This window comes from Hemibagrus wyckioides, linkage group LG01 (genome assembly GCF_019097595.1).
Source record: "Hemibagrus wyckioides isolate EC202008001 linkage group LG01, SWU_Hwy_1.0, whole genome shotgun sequence".
NCBI classification, from domain to species: Eukaryota; Metazoa; Chordata; class Actinopteri; order Siluriformes; family Bagridae; genus Hemibagrus; species Hemibagrus wyckioides.
The window spans coordinates 16,543,458-16,565,393 of record NC_080710.1 but is presented as its reverse complement, the minus strand read 5'-3'; the positions used below and the strand labels follow the sequence as shown (position 1 = coordinate 16,565,393).

General features: G+C 37.5%; 1 protein-coding gene across 2 annotated transcripts in view; it reads right to left on the bottom strand.

Moving 5' to 3' along the window:
- Positions 1 to 21,936, bottom strand: part of ulk4 (unc-51 like kinase 4) — a 91,351-nt gene that overhangs the window by 53,175 nt on the left and 16,240 nt on the right. For both annotated transcript variants that reach the window (XR_009205399.1, XM_058398045.1), the window contains exons 19-24: positions 19,165 to 19,248; positions 12,083 to 12,244; positions 11,786 to 11,968; positions 7,256 to 7,383; positions 1,025 to 1,158; positions 393 to 514 (exon numbers count right to left, since the gene is read on the bottom strand). Coding sequence is in view for 1 of the 2 variants with exons in the window: in XM_058398045.1 (XP_058254028.1) it covers positions 393 to 514; positions 1,025 to 1,158; positions 7,256 to 7,383; positions 11,786 to 11,968; positions 12,083 to 12,244; positions 19,165 to 19,248 (813 nt within the window). In the remaining variant the exon portion in view is untranslated. The remainder of the gene's footprint in view (positions 1 to 392; positions 515 to 1,024; positions 1,159 to 7,255; positions 7,384 to 11,785; positions 11,969 to 12,082; positions 12,245 to 19,164; positions 19,249 to 21,936) is intronic.

Genomic DNA, 21,936 nt, shown 5'->3' with positions numbered 1-21,936 from the left:
TCTGACCTGCTCATGTATCTTTTCATGTAATCTTTCCCATGACAAAAGAAAACTTTACCTCAAGCCACTGAAACGTAAATGTTAAATAAATGTCAAGTACAGTTATTTTGAGAATCAAATTATGAGCATTTGCCATACATGTCGATGTGAATGAGCTGTTCCTAGAAACCATAACGTATTAGATCAAGCGCATTAATATCAGACCCGACGGTATTGTCAGAGCCGTGCTGTTCACATATTTAAGAATATTTAAGAAAGAGTGTTGAAGTATACAACAGTGTATTAAGTTAAATAATACCTACAAACTGACACATCAATCCATAGACTCATATCCCAAATAAAAGTAGAATGTTAAGGGCCACACACACGTTCCCCTATCCCATTACACACACCTGTGAGGATAGTAGATTCAGCACTACACCAGTCATTGGAAGGCTTTGTTTGAGCTGACGAGTCTGAGCAGTGGAGGGATGCTTCCTTCCCACAATGCTCCCTAATGCTGTCAGGATGTCATCTGCAGAAAACCAAGAGAAACAAAGGTAGGACATAATTTCTGATCTTACATAGCAGCAGCAGACCTAAAAGACAAACGACTCTCCTCCTAAGAGCCCTGCTGTTGACATCTGTCTCGCAGATGTGAGGTGTCCACGTCCACCTGCTCACAGCTTAACTTGTCTACAATACAACAGAAACCAGTCTGAAGCAGGTATAGGGAAGTAACAGCACGGATTTACAAATGAAACTGCAGGAACTGATCGATATTTGGCCCTGTGCTCCCAAATACAATCAGAAAGGTAATTAAAAAGAGAGACAGATCAAATTAGACTCTGAAGTAATTGATGCTCATTCTCTTTAACCCTCATCTACCCTTGACTCGTTCTCCTTCAATCATTCCTTTTCTCACATCATGCATTTCACCACCACCCAGTCCATGTGTATCCTTGCCTTCCTGTCCCCATCTCATCTCCATTCTCCCTACTTTCCTCTCCCTGGCTCTTTTTTGGGTGTAATGTGATTGATTTACCGAGGATAGCTGGCAGCTCCCTCACTGTGTGACGGATGAACAGGGCCAGGCATTTTGACAGATATTCATTGCCACTTTGTTGCTCCTTCCCTGGTGTGGCCTTTCGGGTGTCTCTCTCAATGTACATCACTAACCTAAAAGAGAGTGGTCAGAACGACATTATTATTCAGACACACAGCCATGGAATGATTCTAGCAAACACAGAAGATGCATTTCATCAATTACACTCTATGCCCTGAGAGAGGACAGGATTGAAATGAGATGGTGGTGAGTCAGTAGAGCTTTATAGAAAATAAACAAGGTATACTGTGAAATGAGGAATATTATAGATGTGTGCGTGTGTGTCCGTGTGTGTTACTGAACAGTGAACATACTTAATGTAATAGTATACATTTAGTTTGAAGTGGAAAGGACAAAAGAAAGTCAAAAACTCTGCCTTCTCTAGATTTCAATACTTTTGGAAAGACTTGGTCAATATTATAGATGAACATTTGGTTTCTCAATAAAGTAGAAAGTACAATCATTGAAAAAAGAGTGACTGTGCGAACACATTCTATGAAAATAAAAGCAACTGGCCAAAAATAGGTTTTAACCAATAAATACAATAGCAGACACACTGGCTGCATAAATATTCACTCCCAAGGTCAAGCTGCAAATCTTGTGGGATATGTCATGTATCATCTGCTTTCCAATATTTCTGCCCATTCATCTTGGCAAAGTTGCATAATTTGTCAGACTGGATGGCCAGTGTTGGTGAACAATAATTTTCAAATCTTGCCACAGATCCTCAAATCAATTAAGGTCTGAGCTATGACTGGGTCATTCTAACATCAACATTCTAATTCATTCAGGTTCTTGGTTTTAAATCACTCTAGTATAGGTTTTTATATGAGTCTGAAGCCCACCCTCAACCCAGATGTATTCTTCTAACACCGCTGTGTTTGGCTCCATACACCTTGACCTCAACCCTGACCAGTTTCCCAGGCCCTGTTGATAAAAACAACCACAACATGATGCTACCACCACCATACTTCACTATGGGGATGGTGTTGGGTTTCAGCCAAACACAGTGCTTTATGCCAAAATGTTCAATTTTGGTCTCATTAGATCAGAGAATCCCCCCACACATTCACACAGTTTTGTTGTCTCCAACATGCCTTTTGGCAAACTCATAAGGCTTTTTCCCCTCTTCTCTCCACTCTTCCATAATAAGGCCTAGCTTTGTGTAGTATCCAGGCTGGTTGTTCCATGAACATCATCTCCCATCTGAGCGGATCTTGCCAGCTCCTTTAGAGTTACCCTTGGCCTCTCGGTTGGTTCTGACTATTCCCCTCTTTATCCAGTCATTGACTCATGGTGACCTCCTCTAGGCAGAACTGCGATTGTGCCATATTCTTTTCATTTTTATAATAATGGATTTAATGGTGCTCAGTGGGATGTTCAAAGTTTGAGATATATTTTTACAACCAAACCCTGATTAATACTTTTCCAGAACTTTGTCCCAGACTTGCTTTGATAGCTCCTTGGTTTGCATGATGCCGTTTGTTTAAGGTATGATATGTAACAAATTCTAAGGTCTTCAAAAACTGGTGTATTTATTTTTGGTTCATGTGGTACACACAGTACACACTAACTATGCAATATCAGACAGCATCTGGCAGCACCAGAACTAATGTGCTATAGGCAAATCATGCATTACAGGAGATCATTAAAACCTGCTGCCGTCATCTCTATTACTCATCCACCAAATAATTGTAGGCACACAGATACACCTCTATACAATTTGGTCAAGCATACCATCACCAACACTCTTTTATACTTTGCACATTATCTGCCTAACTCAAACTGTCTATACTTATCTTTACTGTCACTTTGTTACCTGGACATATTAGTTCACTTGTCACTGTATTCCACATGACACTGTTGTCATCTACTTTACTTAGAGACATACAGATAAGTTTTTTATGTCACTGTATTTCTGACCAATGCCAGAGAAGCCAGATTTTATAATCTACAACAACAAAAATCCTGGAGCATTCTGCCTCAACTTGTAACTAGTGGGTAAACAGGTTGTCCTCAGTGTCAACGCAAACAAAATGGTATCAAAGATCACAGAGCTAAAATAAGCACTCAATTTAAATCTCCTTGCAGTCAAATATAAGCATTAAAATGTCACATCCTTTCAGCAGTGTTCTTGTACTTAAATGATTACAATGATACTGAAGCATTTGAGTTTATAAAAATATCCAGGCTATTGATGACTGCTTTGCATCTACCATTCTTCTTTAGGATGGTGAGAATGTAACAGAGGGGTGAGAAAGTGCCAAATGAAGCCTATGAGAAACACAGCTCCAGAGCTGACAGTTTGCAGCAGCCTAGAGGCTCACACTTATTAAGAGAAACTGTTAATTAGCTTGTTCCCATCCAGCACAGCACACTTCAACTCAATAAGTACCTCAACTTTTCTCTGCCAGACAAGACACAGTCACAGCCTTTAGATTCACACTCTCACTCTTATTCTCACTCTCTCTCTCTCTCTCTCTCTCTCTCTCACACACACACACACATTCTGATAAAATGCATCTTTCAAATTAGACACAGATGAAAATGCAATCAGACAGAAAATTGCAGAGAGTAGCTTGAGCCTCACAGAGAAAAGCATCCAGCAATAAATTAGACTGAAATGGAACAGAGAAGTTTGAGAAGCTGACAAGATTAGCAAAACAGACCAAAGAAAATATTGTAAATAATAGCACTAACATGCTCAATATGAGTCAGGTGCTCAAAGAGGGAATAATAAAGCAATGTCAGAAAAACAACACAGGCAAAGACTAAATAAACTGGACACTGGGGAGACATCCATGTAATTACAACCTGGAACCGAATTATTCTAATTTGAATAAATGGAACCATGTGAATGAAATAAGTAATATGTTGGTGCGGGTTCAATCCATTCACGAAGCAAACCAAAACTACAAATTGAATGAAAAATATCATTATTTAACTAAACTGAAATCACAGAAAAGTCCTGTCTATATGGACTTAGCAAAATGCAGTATATCTTTAGACTTGACGCATTATAAACTTATAAAACCTATAAAAATATTTTACTTGGCAAACTAATAAACAAATGTTCAAAACAAGATGACATTAGGCCCCATCTATGAAAGCGCTGATGACATTAGAAGACATTAGGCCCCATCTATGAAAGCGCTGATGGATGGATGGATGGAGAAGTCACAGTCTTTTTGAGTCCCCCCCCCCTTCTTCTTTTCTTTAGTGGAGTCAATAAACTTGAAGAACTGCCCCAGTCAGCCTTTAGCAGGACCAAGTCAATGATTGGATAACAACTAACCGACACCCTCTGCTAAAAAACGTATTCTGACTACCACCACTTTAATTTAATCTAACTCCAATGACAAGCATATGACGATCAAATGAAGTATTACTGTTGCATGCCCTTGTAGAGTACAATACTGCTATCCTTCAAATAGTGACAGGGCTGGAGTGAACATGTTATTTATGGCACAAGCGCACTAAATTAGCCCTTGGTAATATTCCCTCCATCCTAATAGGCATTTATGTTGCACAATACAGGCTATCATCTGGCTGTTTTAGTATCAAATGGAAAGCAGAAAGTGAGAACATGAAAATTCATGGATATTATAGTAACACATCAGGATCAAGCAGGCCTTTATTAGTCAGCCACTGCCTGGAGGACACTACGTCACCTGACCAAAAAAATATAGAAATGAGGAGAGAGAACAGGGACCTTCACAGTAAATTACTTTCACTGTGTGCTGGGCCATATGCAGGCAGCTCAACAGGCATGGAGATGTAATTGGAATCCTAAAGGAATTCTCTGGCATCAATGACTAAGATTGATGGAAATGCCTGACTGATGCCTCAGTGTCTACATGGCAATAAAGAAGAAAAAAAAAAGAAGAAGAAGAATTCTCTTCCCACAGGCATTTGGCTGATTAGGTACAAAAAGCAAACAGCAAGGCTTTCTCTAACCAAGGCCAAATCAACAACATTAAGGATTTCTTTCACTTAAAATCTGGAGCTTCTGTTGCACTTGGCCTACTTTGCTTTGGCCACCACAGGCAATGAGAGATGAGACACAAAAACTATTCAAGCTCTTAAACTTCCTATAAGCCTGGAACAGACAGCACTACTTCCATTTTCACAGATCGTCCAGAAATTAGACGCATTTCAGTTGGCTCTGAATACACTCATCTGTCTCAGAGCAGGGAGATGCTGGGCAGAATGCATCCAGACTGACACGTCTGCAGAAAGTGTAGCCAACATTGCCGAGCTAATTAGGGAAGTGTTTATGGAAGTTGGGAGAAAGCTGCTCTCACTGTGGGAGATTGAGAACAGGGTCAGCTCTAACCCACTGCACCAGAGACAGAAGAATAGAGATGATTGGAAATTGGGGGAAGGAGAATAAAACAACAGGCAGGCAAACCAAATCTGTGTAGATGATATAGCTGCTTATACCACAGTACTGCTGAATCGTCAGCTCTAATTAGTTAGGGAGTGTTGATTAATTTTGATAACATCAGCTCTGACAATAGAGTCAGCTGTAATTTACTTGTGTATTTTAATGCATGCATCCTAATACTATATTATATTTGGAATTTGTGTTCACAGAAATGAAGCAAACTCCATGATGTTCACAGATTTTCTACAGATTTGGGCCAAGATGCATCATATGTCATCATAAGATAAATTCAGCCAAAGCCTCTTCCATTCATGTGCATTGAACATCAATACAGCTATCATAGAAAGTAAAAACAGATGCATCATTATTCATAGTAGTTTACAAGAAAAAAATGCGATGGAACTTGCAAACATTTTTGACCGCAGCTATCAAAAATAAACACACAGTTTAATCCTAGAGGAATTGATTATTTAACAAAGAGAACCATGTATAATCATTGATATGCTGAAGCCTTCTTTTGGGAGACATTTATTTAACATTTATGCAAGGAGACTTGAGTGTCAACGCTTTGTAACAGTCAGTATATTTTATGCCGCAGGCTACTCTTCAGGAGAGAGGAGTTTGCGCTTTCCGGTTTATCAGTAACATGACAAGCTGTATTTTTTTCTTATTAACTTCAAGAGAGAGCAAAAAGCGAGGTTATTGAGGAAAATGACTGTGTATAGCTTTTTATACTAACTTTTAATATATGTCAAATTTAATGTGTGTAACATTTAATGTATGTACATTACATTTAATGAATGTAACATTAATGTATAATTATAGGAAAATAATTAATTTCATTGTGGATTATATTCCAACAACTGCACGTTCTCTAACAAAGGCCAAATCAACTTTAAGGATTTCTTTCATTTAAAATCTGGAGCTTCTGCACTGTCCTAATTTGCCTTGGCCATTAAAAGCAGTGAGAAATCAGACACAAAAACTATTCAAACTCTTAAACTTTCTATAAGCCCAGTACAGACAGCACTGCTTCCACCTTTGTGTTTTATTCTTTACACAAACATAATGTATGGTGATTATGATTTACATTATTTGTCTGACATCATATAAGGTATTCATGTCCTGTATAGGTATTCTAATTCATTACATATTAATTAAAGAGACCATTTCTGTTTATTTTTATCCATAAGAAACGTACTGACATTTTGTTTGAAAAGTGCTCGAGGGAAAGAAGTACAAAATATTTGGAATGATCGCAGCACAGACAAATCAACCAAAAAGTTGATTAAAAACATTTCTGAAAACATGACAAACTAATTTAAAAACGAAGTTTACATGGAAAATTGGGACTGGAAGAGAATGAAACTCATCTATTTGACTTTTCTGTCTCCCGAGCACTTGCTCAACCTTCCACTATACAGAAGAGACAAAAGGTTAGCCCATCAACTGTTCTAATCAGGTAGCAATTACTGGAAAACACTCTTTATGGTGCTGTTTTTTTAGCAGGGTTGAAATACTACTTTTGCCATAACTGCCTACAGATTAATTAGTATAATAGTGTAATAGCCAAACAAAATAGTGTGAATGAAATTCCATCTGTGTGAGTTTTTGCAGAGATTTCTGTAATGAAAAAGGTTTTTAGTAAAGATGGACATTATGGACATGGGATATATGGTTTCAGAAAAAAGGACATTTTGAGTATCTGTATGTCAAGAAAGCCTGAACAAAAAAAACTACTAATATACTATGAAGTACAAGCATTCTCAAAACCTGCTCATTACCTGGCATTGCAGCACAGCAGTAGAATCTCCCGGTTATTCATGAGAACTTGCAGGAGCACCAGGAAGGCCTTGGCTCGGATGACTGAAGATGGACTCTCCAGAGAACGGATTATCTTCACAACAAAGTCCTGTAAAGCGAGCCATTCAGCTGAGCTTCATTAAAAAAAAACACACTTCTATTTGACTGGAAGTCTCTGGACATTTCTTCGTACAAGACATATTGTTGGACAGCAATTTGACAGGTGATATCACTTACCCTATAAGGTGATAGAAGGAACTAAAAAAGTCCCCAAACTACACTTGACATAAACTAGAGGTTAATAAGCTAATGAGTTCCACAGCATTTAGTGGCAGCAAATGAGGAAGAATTGATTAGTTTTTTCCATCTGCTTAATTGAGGACAATGGTCAAAAGAAAAACATTCTGACACATTGTGATTAAATATGATATAAGAATGGGAGTTAATTAATTTCAAAATCATCAATGCCTTGAATGAATTGTAATACATCAACAGTATTTCCAAGCTGCACTCGGAGACTGTTGCACATCTTTACCCAATTAGCTGTGTCGCCCCGTGCTTCATTGAAATTTAAATTCTAGGCGATACAATGCATGAATAAACACATGCTGCGCTGGCCTTTTATTTGTCAGGGGAATTAAGCAGAGAAATCTATAGCGATTTATAATTGGTGCAGAAGTGAAGCAGTAAGTTTTTCCACTCCAAAGACATGCACTTCTGTCTGTTTTTCAAATCCCAGGTCAAATTTGAAATTTACATACAAATGGATACAGGTCAAACAAAATTACCACTGTTCATCACAGGCAGCCTCAAAGGCATTATATAGTAGGGTTTAAATCAATGTCTACAGCCCATTTTCCAATTGATCAGCTTCTTCAGCTGCAAATGAAACGGCTCCAAGATTGTCCTTCAGTCTTTATACTGAGAGTAATTCATTAACAGGGAGTGTTATATATAAATACATAATGTGAAAGGGCAACAGGTTTTTTTTTCCATCCTATACATACTTCTGAATGACTTTATTGACCATTGCTGAAATATTATTTCTGTATGCTCAGCAGTCTCCTCTCTTGTTCTCTTCTTTGCTTTAGATCCCTCTGCACTGATTCAGTTTCTTTAAAGGTAGAAGTTACCCAGGAAAATGTAATACACATTTTGTAAGGCATTCAACATGGTCCAACAAAATCATTTTGATATTCTTGAACTCCAGCTGCTGGCTTAGCTTCCTTTTCTGAATTGTTCTCTTAAAAAAGCAAATCAAACTGTTAGTTAAATTTGGGTTGTTTGACTCAGTTAACTAGGACCTATTTTCAAGAGGTGATTGAGGAAATAATATTCATCCTAAATCACTATGGCTGATATGGAAGAGTGATACTTTATATCTATGCATTCCTAATGAATCCCTGTTTCTCTTATATCTCCCAATTTTCTTAATTTGCTCAGTCGTAGCTCCTTTGCAATGGTGTAGATGTCGATGTGGGTTTAGGAAAGCTAGTATATGTTACCTCCAATGTGAATTAAGCCTGTTGTGATACCATGGGATGAACGAGGTCAACTTGGCACATAAAGCCCTTTCCCCCTAAAGGGAACAGAGCCACTGAATCACTGAACTGAACCTTGCTATAGGGCAGATTAGTGTTTTCGGCAATCTTGTCAAACCTAAAAATTGACTTAACTGATGACTTAATGGTGAGGAAAACATGATGTTCTAAAACATATTGGGTCCTTATTTAACAAAGCTATATGTTATCAAATCTGACCGTATAAGAAGGACACAAATTCAACCAATTGTTTCCTTATTCATCTAGTTTATTTCTAGCGTATCTGTATGAGTACACTCACATCAGAGTGTGTGTAAATGTAATTTGATCTGCAGTCAATCAAAATCAGTTTAAATATAAATTATTATTGCATAAGTATATGCAAGTAGTGGCCAAATGTTTTACTAAACCCAGGGTGAATTTCTCAAATCCAAATAATTCTATACATTTCCTGTCATTTAGAACATCTACTTTATTTCCAGATGTATTTTCAAATTAATAGTGAAGTGTCATATTTATTTCAGCTTTAAATTCTATATATGATTTTCAGTGGGTCAAAATAGTTTCTCTCTTTGTTATCTCTAACCATTTTGTTATAACTTTGGAGATGTGCTTCAGGTCCTGTTGGGAAAATATTCTTCAGATAAAAAGCCTCAGATTAAAAGCATTTTCCTCCATACATAGCACTGGTCATTACGTCCAAACACTTTAATTTTTGTTTCATCTCAGGAGAGAACACTCCACCCTCTTAAGGGCTGGTTGCCTGCAAACTTCAGTCTGTTTTGTATTTACGTCAGTCTTGGAGTAGGGTGTATTCCTTGCAGAAAATTCTTTCAAGCCATGGCAATTTAAAACTTAATAGCAGATATACAATCTTTGGAACCTGATACCCAACTGAAACTTTCAGACCAATGTTCAGTCATACCTGAACCTGAATATGTTGTCTGTCTAGTCCGAAATTGTTATATTTGCATACGGTTGTTTGTGCAGATGCTTGTGGTACATTTATCTGTGTGGAAATTGTTCCTGAGAAGGAATTGGATTTTTTCCATGGTATCAGAGAGCATAAAAGCAGTTTCTTTATTGTACGGTCTTTCAGAGCCATCATAAACTCCTAATTATGACAATTGGCCAATCAAGAACATCAGTTTTTGGAAACTTGCAGACTGCTTAAAGAAACAGTGTATGTAAACATCTGACCCAGTAGAAATCTTATACAGATTTAAGGCTGAAATAAATCGGTCTCTAATTAATTGTTTTGTTTTTTTTAAATGAAACCCAGAGGCTTCATTTGTTCTGATGTTTGACAGATTTATATTGCAGATATTTATATTTATATGTGCAAAAAGAATGAAGATTATTTTTTCCATGGCTTCAAATTACTGCTTGTTTCTACTTTGATAAATAAATGTCACTGGCATTTGAAGCAATTTGAATATGAATATGTAAATATGCCTCTTTTTCACTTCTAGTACCACTGTCAAGTGGAACACAAAAAAATGTCACTAATAATGAATTTTGCCACCTTCTTAAGGTATGATGCCCTAACCACTAAAAAGCTTAATTGCCATATATTTTTTTGGAATTACAAAATCTCTGTTGACATAATTAATAGAGCCAACCAATATTACTTCAGAAAGCTCAAGATCAATTTAATAATATAATGTGAATATACAACCAGAGAAGATAAGACAGTGAAAAATTTTGCATCCAGCTGTGGTGGATAACATTCATTTACCAGACTAGCCAAGCAGTAACTGTATCAGTACTAATGGCCAATTAGCTGTCTGAGGAAGTGAGGGAGACAGCGAAATGCAACAGCCAGTAGCAACGTGGGGCTTTCACTGTTCGGGATTATTTTCTTTGCATTGCAAGCTTCTGTTAGGTGAAACCGTTATAAAGTTAATTCTATTAAAAATGTTAAGGTGGAATTGTAATTGTACTTCTCCAAAGCTTTCGAAACAACTTAATGTATTCTGTGCTTTGGAGGGACATTCGTTTTTGGTCATTTCTGAAATACCTAAGAAATGGAAATTAAATACTATCCTTTGACAGTTGAGTTTGACTTTTTTCCTAAAATGCTTTTTTACATACATTGAATTCTACCATTTCATTGTCAGTGGTACACTACAGAAATCTTTGTGGTTGCAATGAGTTGAGCACACATTGCGCTGAGGTGCTCAGCAAAGCTGACTACAACAAAAAAGTTATTAATAAATAATAATAAATAAATAAATAAAGGTGATGCCTCAGCAGTCCATGTCAAGACGACGGTTGTATGGGCTCCTCTGGATAGAATAGGCAAGTTTCTCTTTCACTGTCAATACAGGGCAATGCTAGCCTGTTCACTAAAATTTTCCCGCAGAGGTTTCATTTTCCTAGCTCTCCGATTTCCAGTGCAATGACACGGCCGATAGTGGTTAATGGAATTTAAAATGCAAAGTGCAATGTACACGTATTCCAAATCAAAAATCAAAACCTCACATATTGGACAAGAATATCACATAAAATATTAACTAACACAATTTCTGATGAATACCAGACAACATGATCAATTTGTTCCTGTTGGAAATACTTAGACACATGCAATATTAATGTGTATTATTTTGCAAGCAGCAGCTTCAGTTTCTTTTAAGGATGCACACTGAATTAACAAACAATTTACATGAATTTATAATAATGACAGCATCTTGCTTAGAACCCTGAACCCAATTAATATACATTTCTTTCAATGTAATCATAGGATTCTCAGAAGAGTTGGGCAAAACTATTCTGATCTGAACTATTAAGGGTTTTTTTTTTTTTACTGTTTAGTTGTTTTTAGCTTTCTTGACATTGTTTAGCTCTAAGTGTTACTTCTTGAAGTTTAATTATTACTATTATTATTATTATTATTATTATTATTATTATTATAATAAGTACTGTTTACAGTTAGAAGCATTAACATTGTGTTCGTGTGTGTATACGTACTCGGTCTTGTGTTAGTCTGTGTGAGTGTACTCCGGACGCCAACATGGCGGCGAACATGGTGAGCATGTGCTGCTGCACACGGCTGATTCCTGACACTAAGCAGCTGAGGATGCTGGGTAATCCAACCTTGTCAATAACACTCTGGAATGCTGCTGTTGAGTGACGGGTTATTCTGCACAGAGCCTTGATTGGGTGGAAACAGTAACACTCTTTATAATGAATGTGGGCCTGAGAATCCCCACAAATTACTCTATAAAGTGTTTTGGATCGAGAAAAACTGAAAAGTGTGTTACTTACTGACATAGCACTGACCCTCAGTGCGTCCAGTGTTGAGTGAGTGAACAGATACCAGAGGGCAGGTCCCACTTCTGCTGTGATGAAGCCCTGAGCACAGCGAGACTGCTTGCTACATACATTCTCAATAATCTTTGCTGCCATGTGGTTCACCACCAGTTCCTCCTGTATGAAATGTTATACGCTTATTACATTTTCTTCTACATGCTACTTTATCTGGTTTAACAGTACTATTAGTACCACCTAATTCATTTTATTATTAAATTATTCATTAAAAAAACATAGCTAAATGAATTCTACACACTACCATGATTAAGAACAATATCAGTGGTTTTATCTGAGTGCAACAACAGACTCAGTTCTCTAACATAATCTCAAATAAAACTAAACAGAAAATATTACATTCAACTCTGTAGGATTTCATTCCTCTCTATTGTAATATGTAAATATAAAAGCAGCAGATATAGCAGCTTCCAGGTTTCATGCAATTACATCATTGGGAATATACTCCCTCAAAAAACATCAGCTCTCAGTGAATAAATTCCTGAACTTTTCTAAGCAAAGCCAAGGCCAGCAAGTAGAAACTTATTTGTGCTGGTATTTGTCTCTAAGCCTTCTGTCCTTGAGCATATCTCTCCATGGCTGAAATGAGTGGAAATTAAAGATTTAAAAGTGTTCAACAAGCAGCAAGCGCATGGAAAAAGGAAAATACCACAATGTGGAAATATCTTTGAGGCACAGTTACTCTGTACATTATTCCGATGCAATCGGCCTGCTTTCGCTGCAATAACAACCAGCAAATCTCGTCTCAGTGGAAAGACTAGGTTCAGGTCAGTTTATAAAAGTGCCCCATCAGAGTGCTGAAAACACACATGTATAGTATAACACACGAATGCAATACTAATGTGTTAAGGGCAAAGACAGTCTGAGAAAGCTGCATCCAGAGTTGCTGCTTTAACTCTGGCCCACTCAGTGTTTCTGTGGAGAGGTTAGAGTGGTACTTTAGAGCTGAAGCTGAGGAGGAGCGCTGAGAAAATGATTGACAGCCTGCTGGAGGGCAAGTTTGGAACAGGGATGTGGAGCAGGCATTTTTTTTCTTGGTACATCTGCCTTTTCAGAAAAAGTGGGACCTAGAGAAAATAAAACTCCACTCTTAAATACAAGGTTCCTCCATAACAAAATGTATTCTGAGGCAGGTCCGGGCACACAGTGGCACATCAGCAGCGTGCACGCCTTTGTAGTGCGGCCTACATGAGATGCTTTAAGGGTGCTCTCAGAGGAGTAATGGAGAATTCCATAGTATGACCCGTTCGAATTGTCTCAGACTCTGACCCAAATGCCACAACCCTTCGAAAATAATGTTGCCTCAAGACCATTAGTTTTAAGTAGGGATCTAATGTACAATGTATTGAATGTACAACAAAGCCTTCCTCTCATCATAATAGATTTATCAGGGCACAAATGACAAATATTCAAATCACGAACAACACGACATGAATTGTCCTCTTCTCCGGATAAATATATTGCATGAGAGGAAACAAGCAAAAAGCCACTTCTCATACACAGCATAAACACCACACCGCTATATAGAGTCGCCTATATGTTTATTTATACACTACCTCCCGTGTGAGTGCACAGCCCAAATCTATACAGTGTCAGAGTTTGGGGTTACATAGTACACATTAAGAGAAAAAAAGATGAGGACAGCTATTCTCTAGGGTACTTCTTCTGTAGCTCTCTCCCTCTCCCTCTCCCACACACACACACACACACACACACACTCACCTTCTCAGCATTCCAGCTGTACTTTAGCCCAGGGCCATGTTCAAGCCAAAGTTTACCAGAATTATGTATTTCCCCCAAAATTCATATCTACAGAATCAGCATTCCTGTGTGCTACTCGACAGCTGAAGGTCAGGTACATGATGTTTTAATTATTTTGAGTCATTTATATATTGATAACACAATGCAATAATTTATTGACAACTGAATGTGAGGCTTATTTATCATGGGTTATTTTTAATTCAGTAAAATCACAAGTTGGCTTGTGTGTTTTGATCATAATATGCTTTAAAATATCATAGTGAGCACACAGCTGAAGGATAGCATATTCTATACAAACCTTTAAAACCATAAACAAAAGTGTGTTTTTCATTACTGTGTCCTAATTTGACTGAGCAGATCAGGTCAAAGCGTGATAACTGTTAGTGTAGTGTCTTTGCAGTGTGGCCTCTATTCATTCATTCATTCATTCATCAGGGCCATGGTGGATCTAGTAGCATAACCCAGGAACACTGGGCATGAGGTGGGAATACACCCTAGATGGGATGCCAGTTCACAGGCCACACTGCACACATCTCCAAACACAACTTTAAATTATTAAAAGTCTCCGAGCTGCCTTCTAGAAATACCTACTAGCTACCTTCTGTGGTTTATCTATGCTATGAAACCAAGTAGTGGGTTTAAAATGTCACAATGCTTCCAGTGTGTAACATTTACCTGAAAAGATATATACAGTAATAAATACACTGAGAGCTGACCATTGTTACCAAAAATTAAATAGGTAGCTTTACAACCTTGGGCTTTAAATGTACCTATTTACCCTTTGTTAAAGAAAATAAAAGCAAATTAATAATATAAATTAATTACAATTATAATTAATTAATTATAATAATAAAATAAAACACAGGTTGTGCTGTTATAGGGCAATAATAATGTAATGTAATAATCAGATAACCTACCACTGATTATTTTCCTATAAGGAGTACACCTATAGTGCAAATGCTTTATTCCATACATATAGGATGTGCATGTTAATTGTTGCAGAATTATCCATTACTTTACAAACTGCATTTTTTAATGTGTCTTATAAAAAGAAGCTGCTTCATTAGTTTCATAACTGGTAGATGTAGCCTGGCAACCTGCACAGGAATACTGTGAGCTAGAATTTATCTTCTCATAGGGTAAGAGCATGAATATAAGAGATTGGTTATCCAGATTATACACTTTGCTAGGTTACAGGATTTTGTTCATATTTGCTGTATAGGCTCTGGATCCACTGTGACCCTGACCAGGAATCAGCAGCTACTAGATAAACAAATAAATGAAAAATAAAAGTATAGGTATGTTGAAAGGTTTTTTTCCGGTTGTGTAATGACAATTTTGTAGAACTGACATATACGTTACATTTTAGCGTTCCATATCCAATCCATAACCATTTTAGCATTCAAAATAGAAAAAAATTGGTTTTCAAAACTGGTTTTGAGGAACGCTACATTAACCCTTTAACGACAGATATTTCACTAGTTATTCATTTCTATCTAGTTGTTAGCAACCTGGAAACACCTAGATTGGCAAAATTATTTCCAACACAACAATTCTTTGCAAACTCAGTCTGTGATACAGAGTACATAAAACAGAGGCTATGTGATTATCAAACACGCTGAGCAACATACCACAGTGTGGTGTTCATGGTGAATACACCATTACTTGACAAAGAGAAAACACATTATGAAGTATGCAGTATGTTGTTTTGGCAAATTGATTAGCTCAAGATTCAGCAGCCTGTCCATCTGAAACCTCTAATATTCATGGCAATTCTGTGTGTGTATGTGTATGGGAACACCAAATTAACCAGAGTATATATATAGGTCTATATAGAGTGTGTGTTTGTGTGCTAGGTGTCTGAGAGCGAGAGAGAGAGAGAGAGAGAGAGAGACACACACACACACACACACACACACACAAAGAGCGAGACAGAGACTGCAATTGTGTCCATCTGAAGGAGCAGCACACCTGGCCTAAATAAAAAGCTATGTAAATCAGTCTCGCCAGCTAGTGCTTTCATTACACTACTCTCAATGTTTCATCTGCCCTAGTCTCTCTCTCGACTCCATTAATCCTCGCTCACAGCCAATCACGCAACCAAACACACTTTCATTAGCACTAATGTGGCCTCAAAACATCACCCTCAGATGCCTGTAATAGACAGGAGATGGCAAATGCACAGATCTTTTTTTAAAATCAGTTTTCTTCAATACATCTACATTAAAGCTAATGAAATTCTAGACATTTAAACTATATATGGTTCGAAATTAAAGTGTACTACTCTATAAACACAGCATCTAATCATCTGTGTAATCAGTAATTAGAACGTGCAACTTGCAAAACCATATATGAACCAAAAGCCCTTATGCTGTGTATACTGCACCGCTGATGACTGATTTAGCTTGTGCCATAGCATGACATGACACAGCAGATGAGATACACAGATAGAGTGGTCTATACCACAGCCCAGAACTGATAATTATACCGAGTCATAGCAGGGTCAGCACAGTGTAGGGGTATCATATCATAGAGGCCTGATAGCAGGAGATGGAATATTCACACTGTCGGTGTGAGTGGGTGTGTTATAAATATTTAATGGAGAAATACTGTGATGCCTGGTTTCAGCCTAGGGCTCTAATACATGCCACTTAAGGGATGAGTGCATATAGACCTTTCATCATGTGCGCTCACGCACAAGCTCACACGCACACGCACACACACACACACACACAAAATCTGACCTGGAATTCATTCTGCATTGTAGTCTCCTTCTCACTCTAAATTAAGATCATTCACTGTAGATTGAGCACACTTTTTTTTCAAAATCACAAGTCTTTCTATCTCTATCCCAGTCTCAATCATACTGGGTTCATAATAATACACTTACTGTATGACACTGAATTTCTTTACCTCTTTAGTCTACTTAAAACCTGTGTCCTATTTCCTGAGCAAATCCACCTTTTAAAAAAAGAACAGGTCCTCTAACAGGCATTTCAATTAACTGTCTAGGTCAACCTTCTTCAATACCTACAATAAATAAAGAAATTATTATTATCATTAACCTACAGGTTTTGTTGTTCGCCCTGTTCTAACGCACCTACTATTTATCAGAAAATTAGCATTGGGTGTGTCACTGCAGGAACAAAATGTGCTAGGTACTTTAGGAACAGGTTTTGACGCCAGTGCGAACTGACAACAGTACATTAACTAATTTGACATACACTGTTATAAGGATGCATTAACAACAGTTTTTGAACAAATAAGTTCTCAGTCCTTGTCAATAATAATACAGAATTAAGCAACACTTAGGATTTATCAATTGGGGAAGTCACAAAACATTTTATTTAGAAATGTTTACGCTTTCCTGGTTTACACAAAGCACACATGCACATTCGTGATGTTAGATGAAGTGCAAACCTAGCTATATTAGTTATTTTGAATCAACTAGGATTGTGTACAGTTGCAGGATTGTATTGTAGGAGGATTTTGCAGTGCCTCCTCCTTATATTTTCACAGAGCACATTTAGCAGTCTGTTTTGCTTTGATTGCCATCATTAATCATCATCAAAAACCACTGTCTTTTTATCATCTGTTCATTAGTGTGACAACAAATGCTAGACTTACTCAATATAGTACCTGGAATCAGAGCATTTGTATGAGTATGTGTAAATGACTATGGTATCACAACAATCCCTAATACTTGTGTAAGTATCAACACATCTCTAGTTTTATCCAAAGCAACTAACAGTTGAGCTGAACAGGGCCTTGCTCAAGAGCAGTGGCAGCTTGACAATGCCCTGATTTGAACCCACAACCACACAGTAGCACTGAGCCACTAACTACTGAGTAACCACTTCACTATTTAAAACCAGCAAAATTATATCAGATTATTCAGAAGTTTCTAACAACATTTCCAATTAGGGCAGCTTTAAGACACCTTCCTTTACCAAAAAGCAAGTAAACAAAATTGTTGCTTGAAGTGTAAAAATAGGTACTTGCTAATTATTTGGGGCTATTAATGCAATGAGCTGAACCAGTTTATCAGTTGTCCTGGAATGGAAGTGTGCTGCTCTGGTCCCCCTGTGGGAACGCAAGTATACTGTTAGTCAAGGTGTTACAGCACAGCACAGAGAGGTACACAGCTCGTGTTCTCATTATGGCATGCTGGGTACACAGCGAAACAAATCACCTTATTTGCAGGGCGCCTCCCCAGCACCTCGCACACGCACCCTGACACAAAGCAGGAGAGGTAATACTAAAAATAATCTACCAGTAAGCACTTAAGGGCCATACGCAAAGCCTTGAGCTGTATAGCAATTCAGTTTGAGAAAACTAGTTGGCAAAAATGCTTCTCATTGCCTGGAGTCACAGGTTAAATTTTCTACAAATATACAGTTACAGAGTGTTAAATGTGAGTTTCTGTAAGAGTTTCATGAGTTAAAGGTTTCACCTTTAAACCTCTCAAGCACTGTAATGAGAAAGTCATTTCATATATGCCACAACTTTAGGAATATCTACCCCACAGCAATGCTACTCCTACAAACTCTACAAAATAATAAAAGCAATGTAGTGGGTTAAATTTGGGCACTTACACAAAGTGCGAGAGAGCAAACAACTTTTGATAGCTACTGACAGGCTAGCAGTCAAAAAAATTGGCAGCTGCTGAACCAGTACTTGAAGACGTCAATCAAATAACGAGATTTTCATCAACTGAGGAAATAACTGTAAAGTTTTACCTCATACTGAAGCATTGCAGTGTGTTTTTAATAACAAATTCTGTACAGATTTGTTCATTTCAGAAGCTTCTACCAGCTTTAACCGTTATTACTGCTGAGTCCTTCCAATCACCCCTTGCAAATATTTCAATAACTAACCAATCTGGCATATCCAGAGAACTGTATGAAAGAGCACCTTCCCCATGTATGTGTGTGAGAGTGGAAAAGAGTGAGATTCTTGGGGACACTGCAGCAAGCTCTTTAAAATGGTCTGTGCAGCCAGTTAAACAGCACAGGCTGTGTTAAGCACTGTTGTGGTGATAAGCAGAAACATAACTGGAAAATGCTGCTGCAGGTGCGTTGTGTGAGTATGACAGCACTGACTGATGACTGAGTCTGCCATACACCCTTGACTTGCGGCTAGCAAACAATGCCTGTAGGGGCTGCAGAGGGTTCATTATCACGCAGATCCCCCCACTCCCCAGTCCCAAAAAAAAAAAAAAAAATACACACACCATGCTGAGGACAGCGCAGCAGTCTTACCCCTTCCCGAAGGCACCTCATTAACACAGTGTAGGCGGCAGCAGGAACGACCCACAATCCTCCTGGGTGCTCTTTCTTTTCCTCCTGCAGGGAAGAAAGAGAGAGAGTGAGATGGAGAAAAAGAGAGAGAGAGAGAGAGAGTGAGAGAGAGAGTGGAGGGGGTGGAGAACAGCGACTCATTTCATTGGGGGAACAATTAAATGTGGTGTAAAGCAGCAGCCATCATAATTAGGCAAAATAAACCAACTTCACAGACAACTCTATTGCTTTACACTGCCAGCCCTGGTGGAAGTAAGAGAAGCAGTGTAGATGCAAATGCTTGAAAAACGGAGTGTGTCAATTAGTGGGGAAAAGAAGCATAAACCACTCTAGACCAAGCAGATTCCAAAACACAGTCAACTTTGGCTGGAAAAACACTGAGAGTCTATAAACATAACCAGCATGCAAAAGCAGCATTATCATCTCATCCAAGGATGATTTTTTTTTTTACAGCAAACTGCACATATTGTGAAAGTGTCAAATAAAACATTTATCTCCACAACTACCTCAGTGATCATTAAAGGCCTTAAAAACTCTTAGAGAAAAGGTAAAAATACAAAGATCACAAATAATATTAGCAGAAAGGAACCTAATTGACATCTTAATGATCTGTTTTCATGTAATCAACAACAAAGCTGGTGTAACGTCAGCTTAGTGCTAATTTCGGTATGCTGTTAAACCAGATGCTTTTTATCCTGTTTATGCTGTCACACATGTTGTGAAATCAATGCAGTGATGATGATGATGATGATGATGATGTGGGTGAGCAATGCCTTAGTGACGTGTTGTTCAAAACCGGCTGAAGCGGTGGGACTTTGAAAACTCACTTAGGTTGCTAAACTGCATTTGTGATATCCACTGTCCCTCTTAGTTGAAATGTAATCATATTTTTTATAACATTGAGGATAAATAACAGGATTTCTAATCTTTCTCTCAGTCACTTCATTTCAATATAAATCAGCTACTGCATCCAAATACTAATTAAAAACCGACTGTTCTTATTTGTTCAACTGTTTCTATTAACTCAATCAGTTGTTAATATGAACAGAACAAACAATTAATAGAAACAGTAAATTGTATAAACAGAAATTCATTAAATATATCTGGGCATGTTGGACGGTTATTTAATCCACTCACAATCTTGTCCTCCCTTCTAAAAGTTCTTAGTGACAAAATGACAAAACAAAAATGTTTCTGAAGCATATTTTAGACATGCATTTTATGCAGTTTCCACTGTAACAAATGTTTAAATCACCATATGGACTGTAGTTGTTTTTTTTTTTGTTTTTTGTTTTCCCCCGACTCGCATGCATAAGTCTAGCATAGAATCAACTTTCTATACACTGGCAACTTTATTTCAAAATCATTATATACAATATTATTTTTGTTATTTACAACTGCAAAGCATTTGCACGTGACATAAAAGCCCTGTTCTCTGGTATTCTGCTAATATTTGTTAATGACTTGTTAATTTTCTCATTAATTCATATGCCTATTATATTTTTCACATTGTATTATTATTTATTTGCCTTTTTTTTTTAACTGTTGCTTTGATAGAAGGCAAAATGTGTCCGATGCAAGTTGTCAACCAGACAGTTAGTGAAATACTGACGTGAGATTTATAACCTAAATGTATACGTGATCTGGAAAAGCTCTGATGTTGCTGTGGCTGAATTCTGGCAAAGTGAAAGCTAAAAAAGATAAGGTTTTTCTGCCTATAACATACTTTGGCATCTATAATTTAGAAAACCATAAATTTAAATCACCAAAACTATGTGGAATCTTTGTATTTGCTTTTCATCTTCGATTTTCTGTACAGATCACACTGGGGAATAGACAGTCCATCTAACAAACACTGTGGTAAAAACACACACTATACCTAAGGATGCCTAAAACTTTGTTAGACAGGTTTGATTTCTTCACACGGTGAATGTCAGACATTGATCAAACTTTCAGATTACTATATGCTGTATTGACAACGAGGATTCAAAACAGTTCAGATTCTAATCAGATATAAGTTCTGTTGTGATGGTGCGTCTTTCACAAGAATTTGAATGGAACACAATTTTCAACCTTTACCAGACTTTAAAATGAACTTTACCTCTGTGCATACGAAAGAGAAACTTGTACTACAGCCTGGTTGAACTCTTGAATCTGATTGGTTGAGAACAGGGGTGTCCAATCTTATTCCAACCAAGCAAAAGCTACACCTGATTCCAACTGGCTAATCAACTGATCTTGGCTTTCAGTGGACTCAGGTGTGGCTTCTGCTCAGTTGGAATGAAAACCTGCACCCACACCAGCCCTTTGCGGATAAGATTGGACACCCCTGGTTTAGAAGGTATGCATCATTAAATGTAACTATAAACCATTAAAATGGGTGAGGTGTCATACATTAATAAATGAAACAGTATAATCGTTGGCAAATCGCTTTGATAAAAACAGAATCACAGTTCACACTGAGATGTTATACAAAAATAATGCACTAAGGTGGAACACATCATATCCCTTGATGTGGATCGTCATGTAAACATGTCTGTCTCGTGTACTACTCCCTACATATTTCAGTTTATATATACAATGTTTTAAACATAGTAGAAAATGTCATGTGAAGGATTCTATAGAGACTCCCACACAAAAAAAAAGAAAGGCTTATACTGGTATTGGTACTAGGTGCTGGTACTAGGTACTATTGCAAGTACTTAGCATACAATAAGCATAATCTTTTCTCAG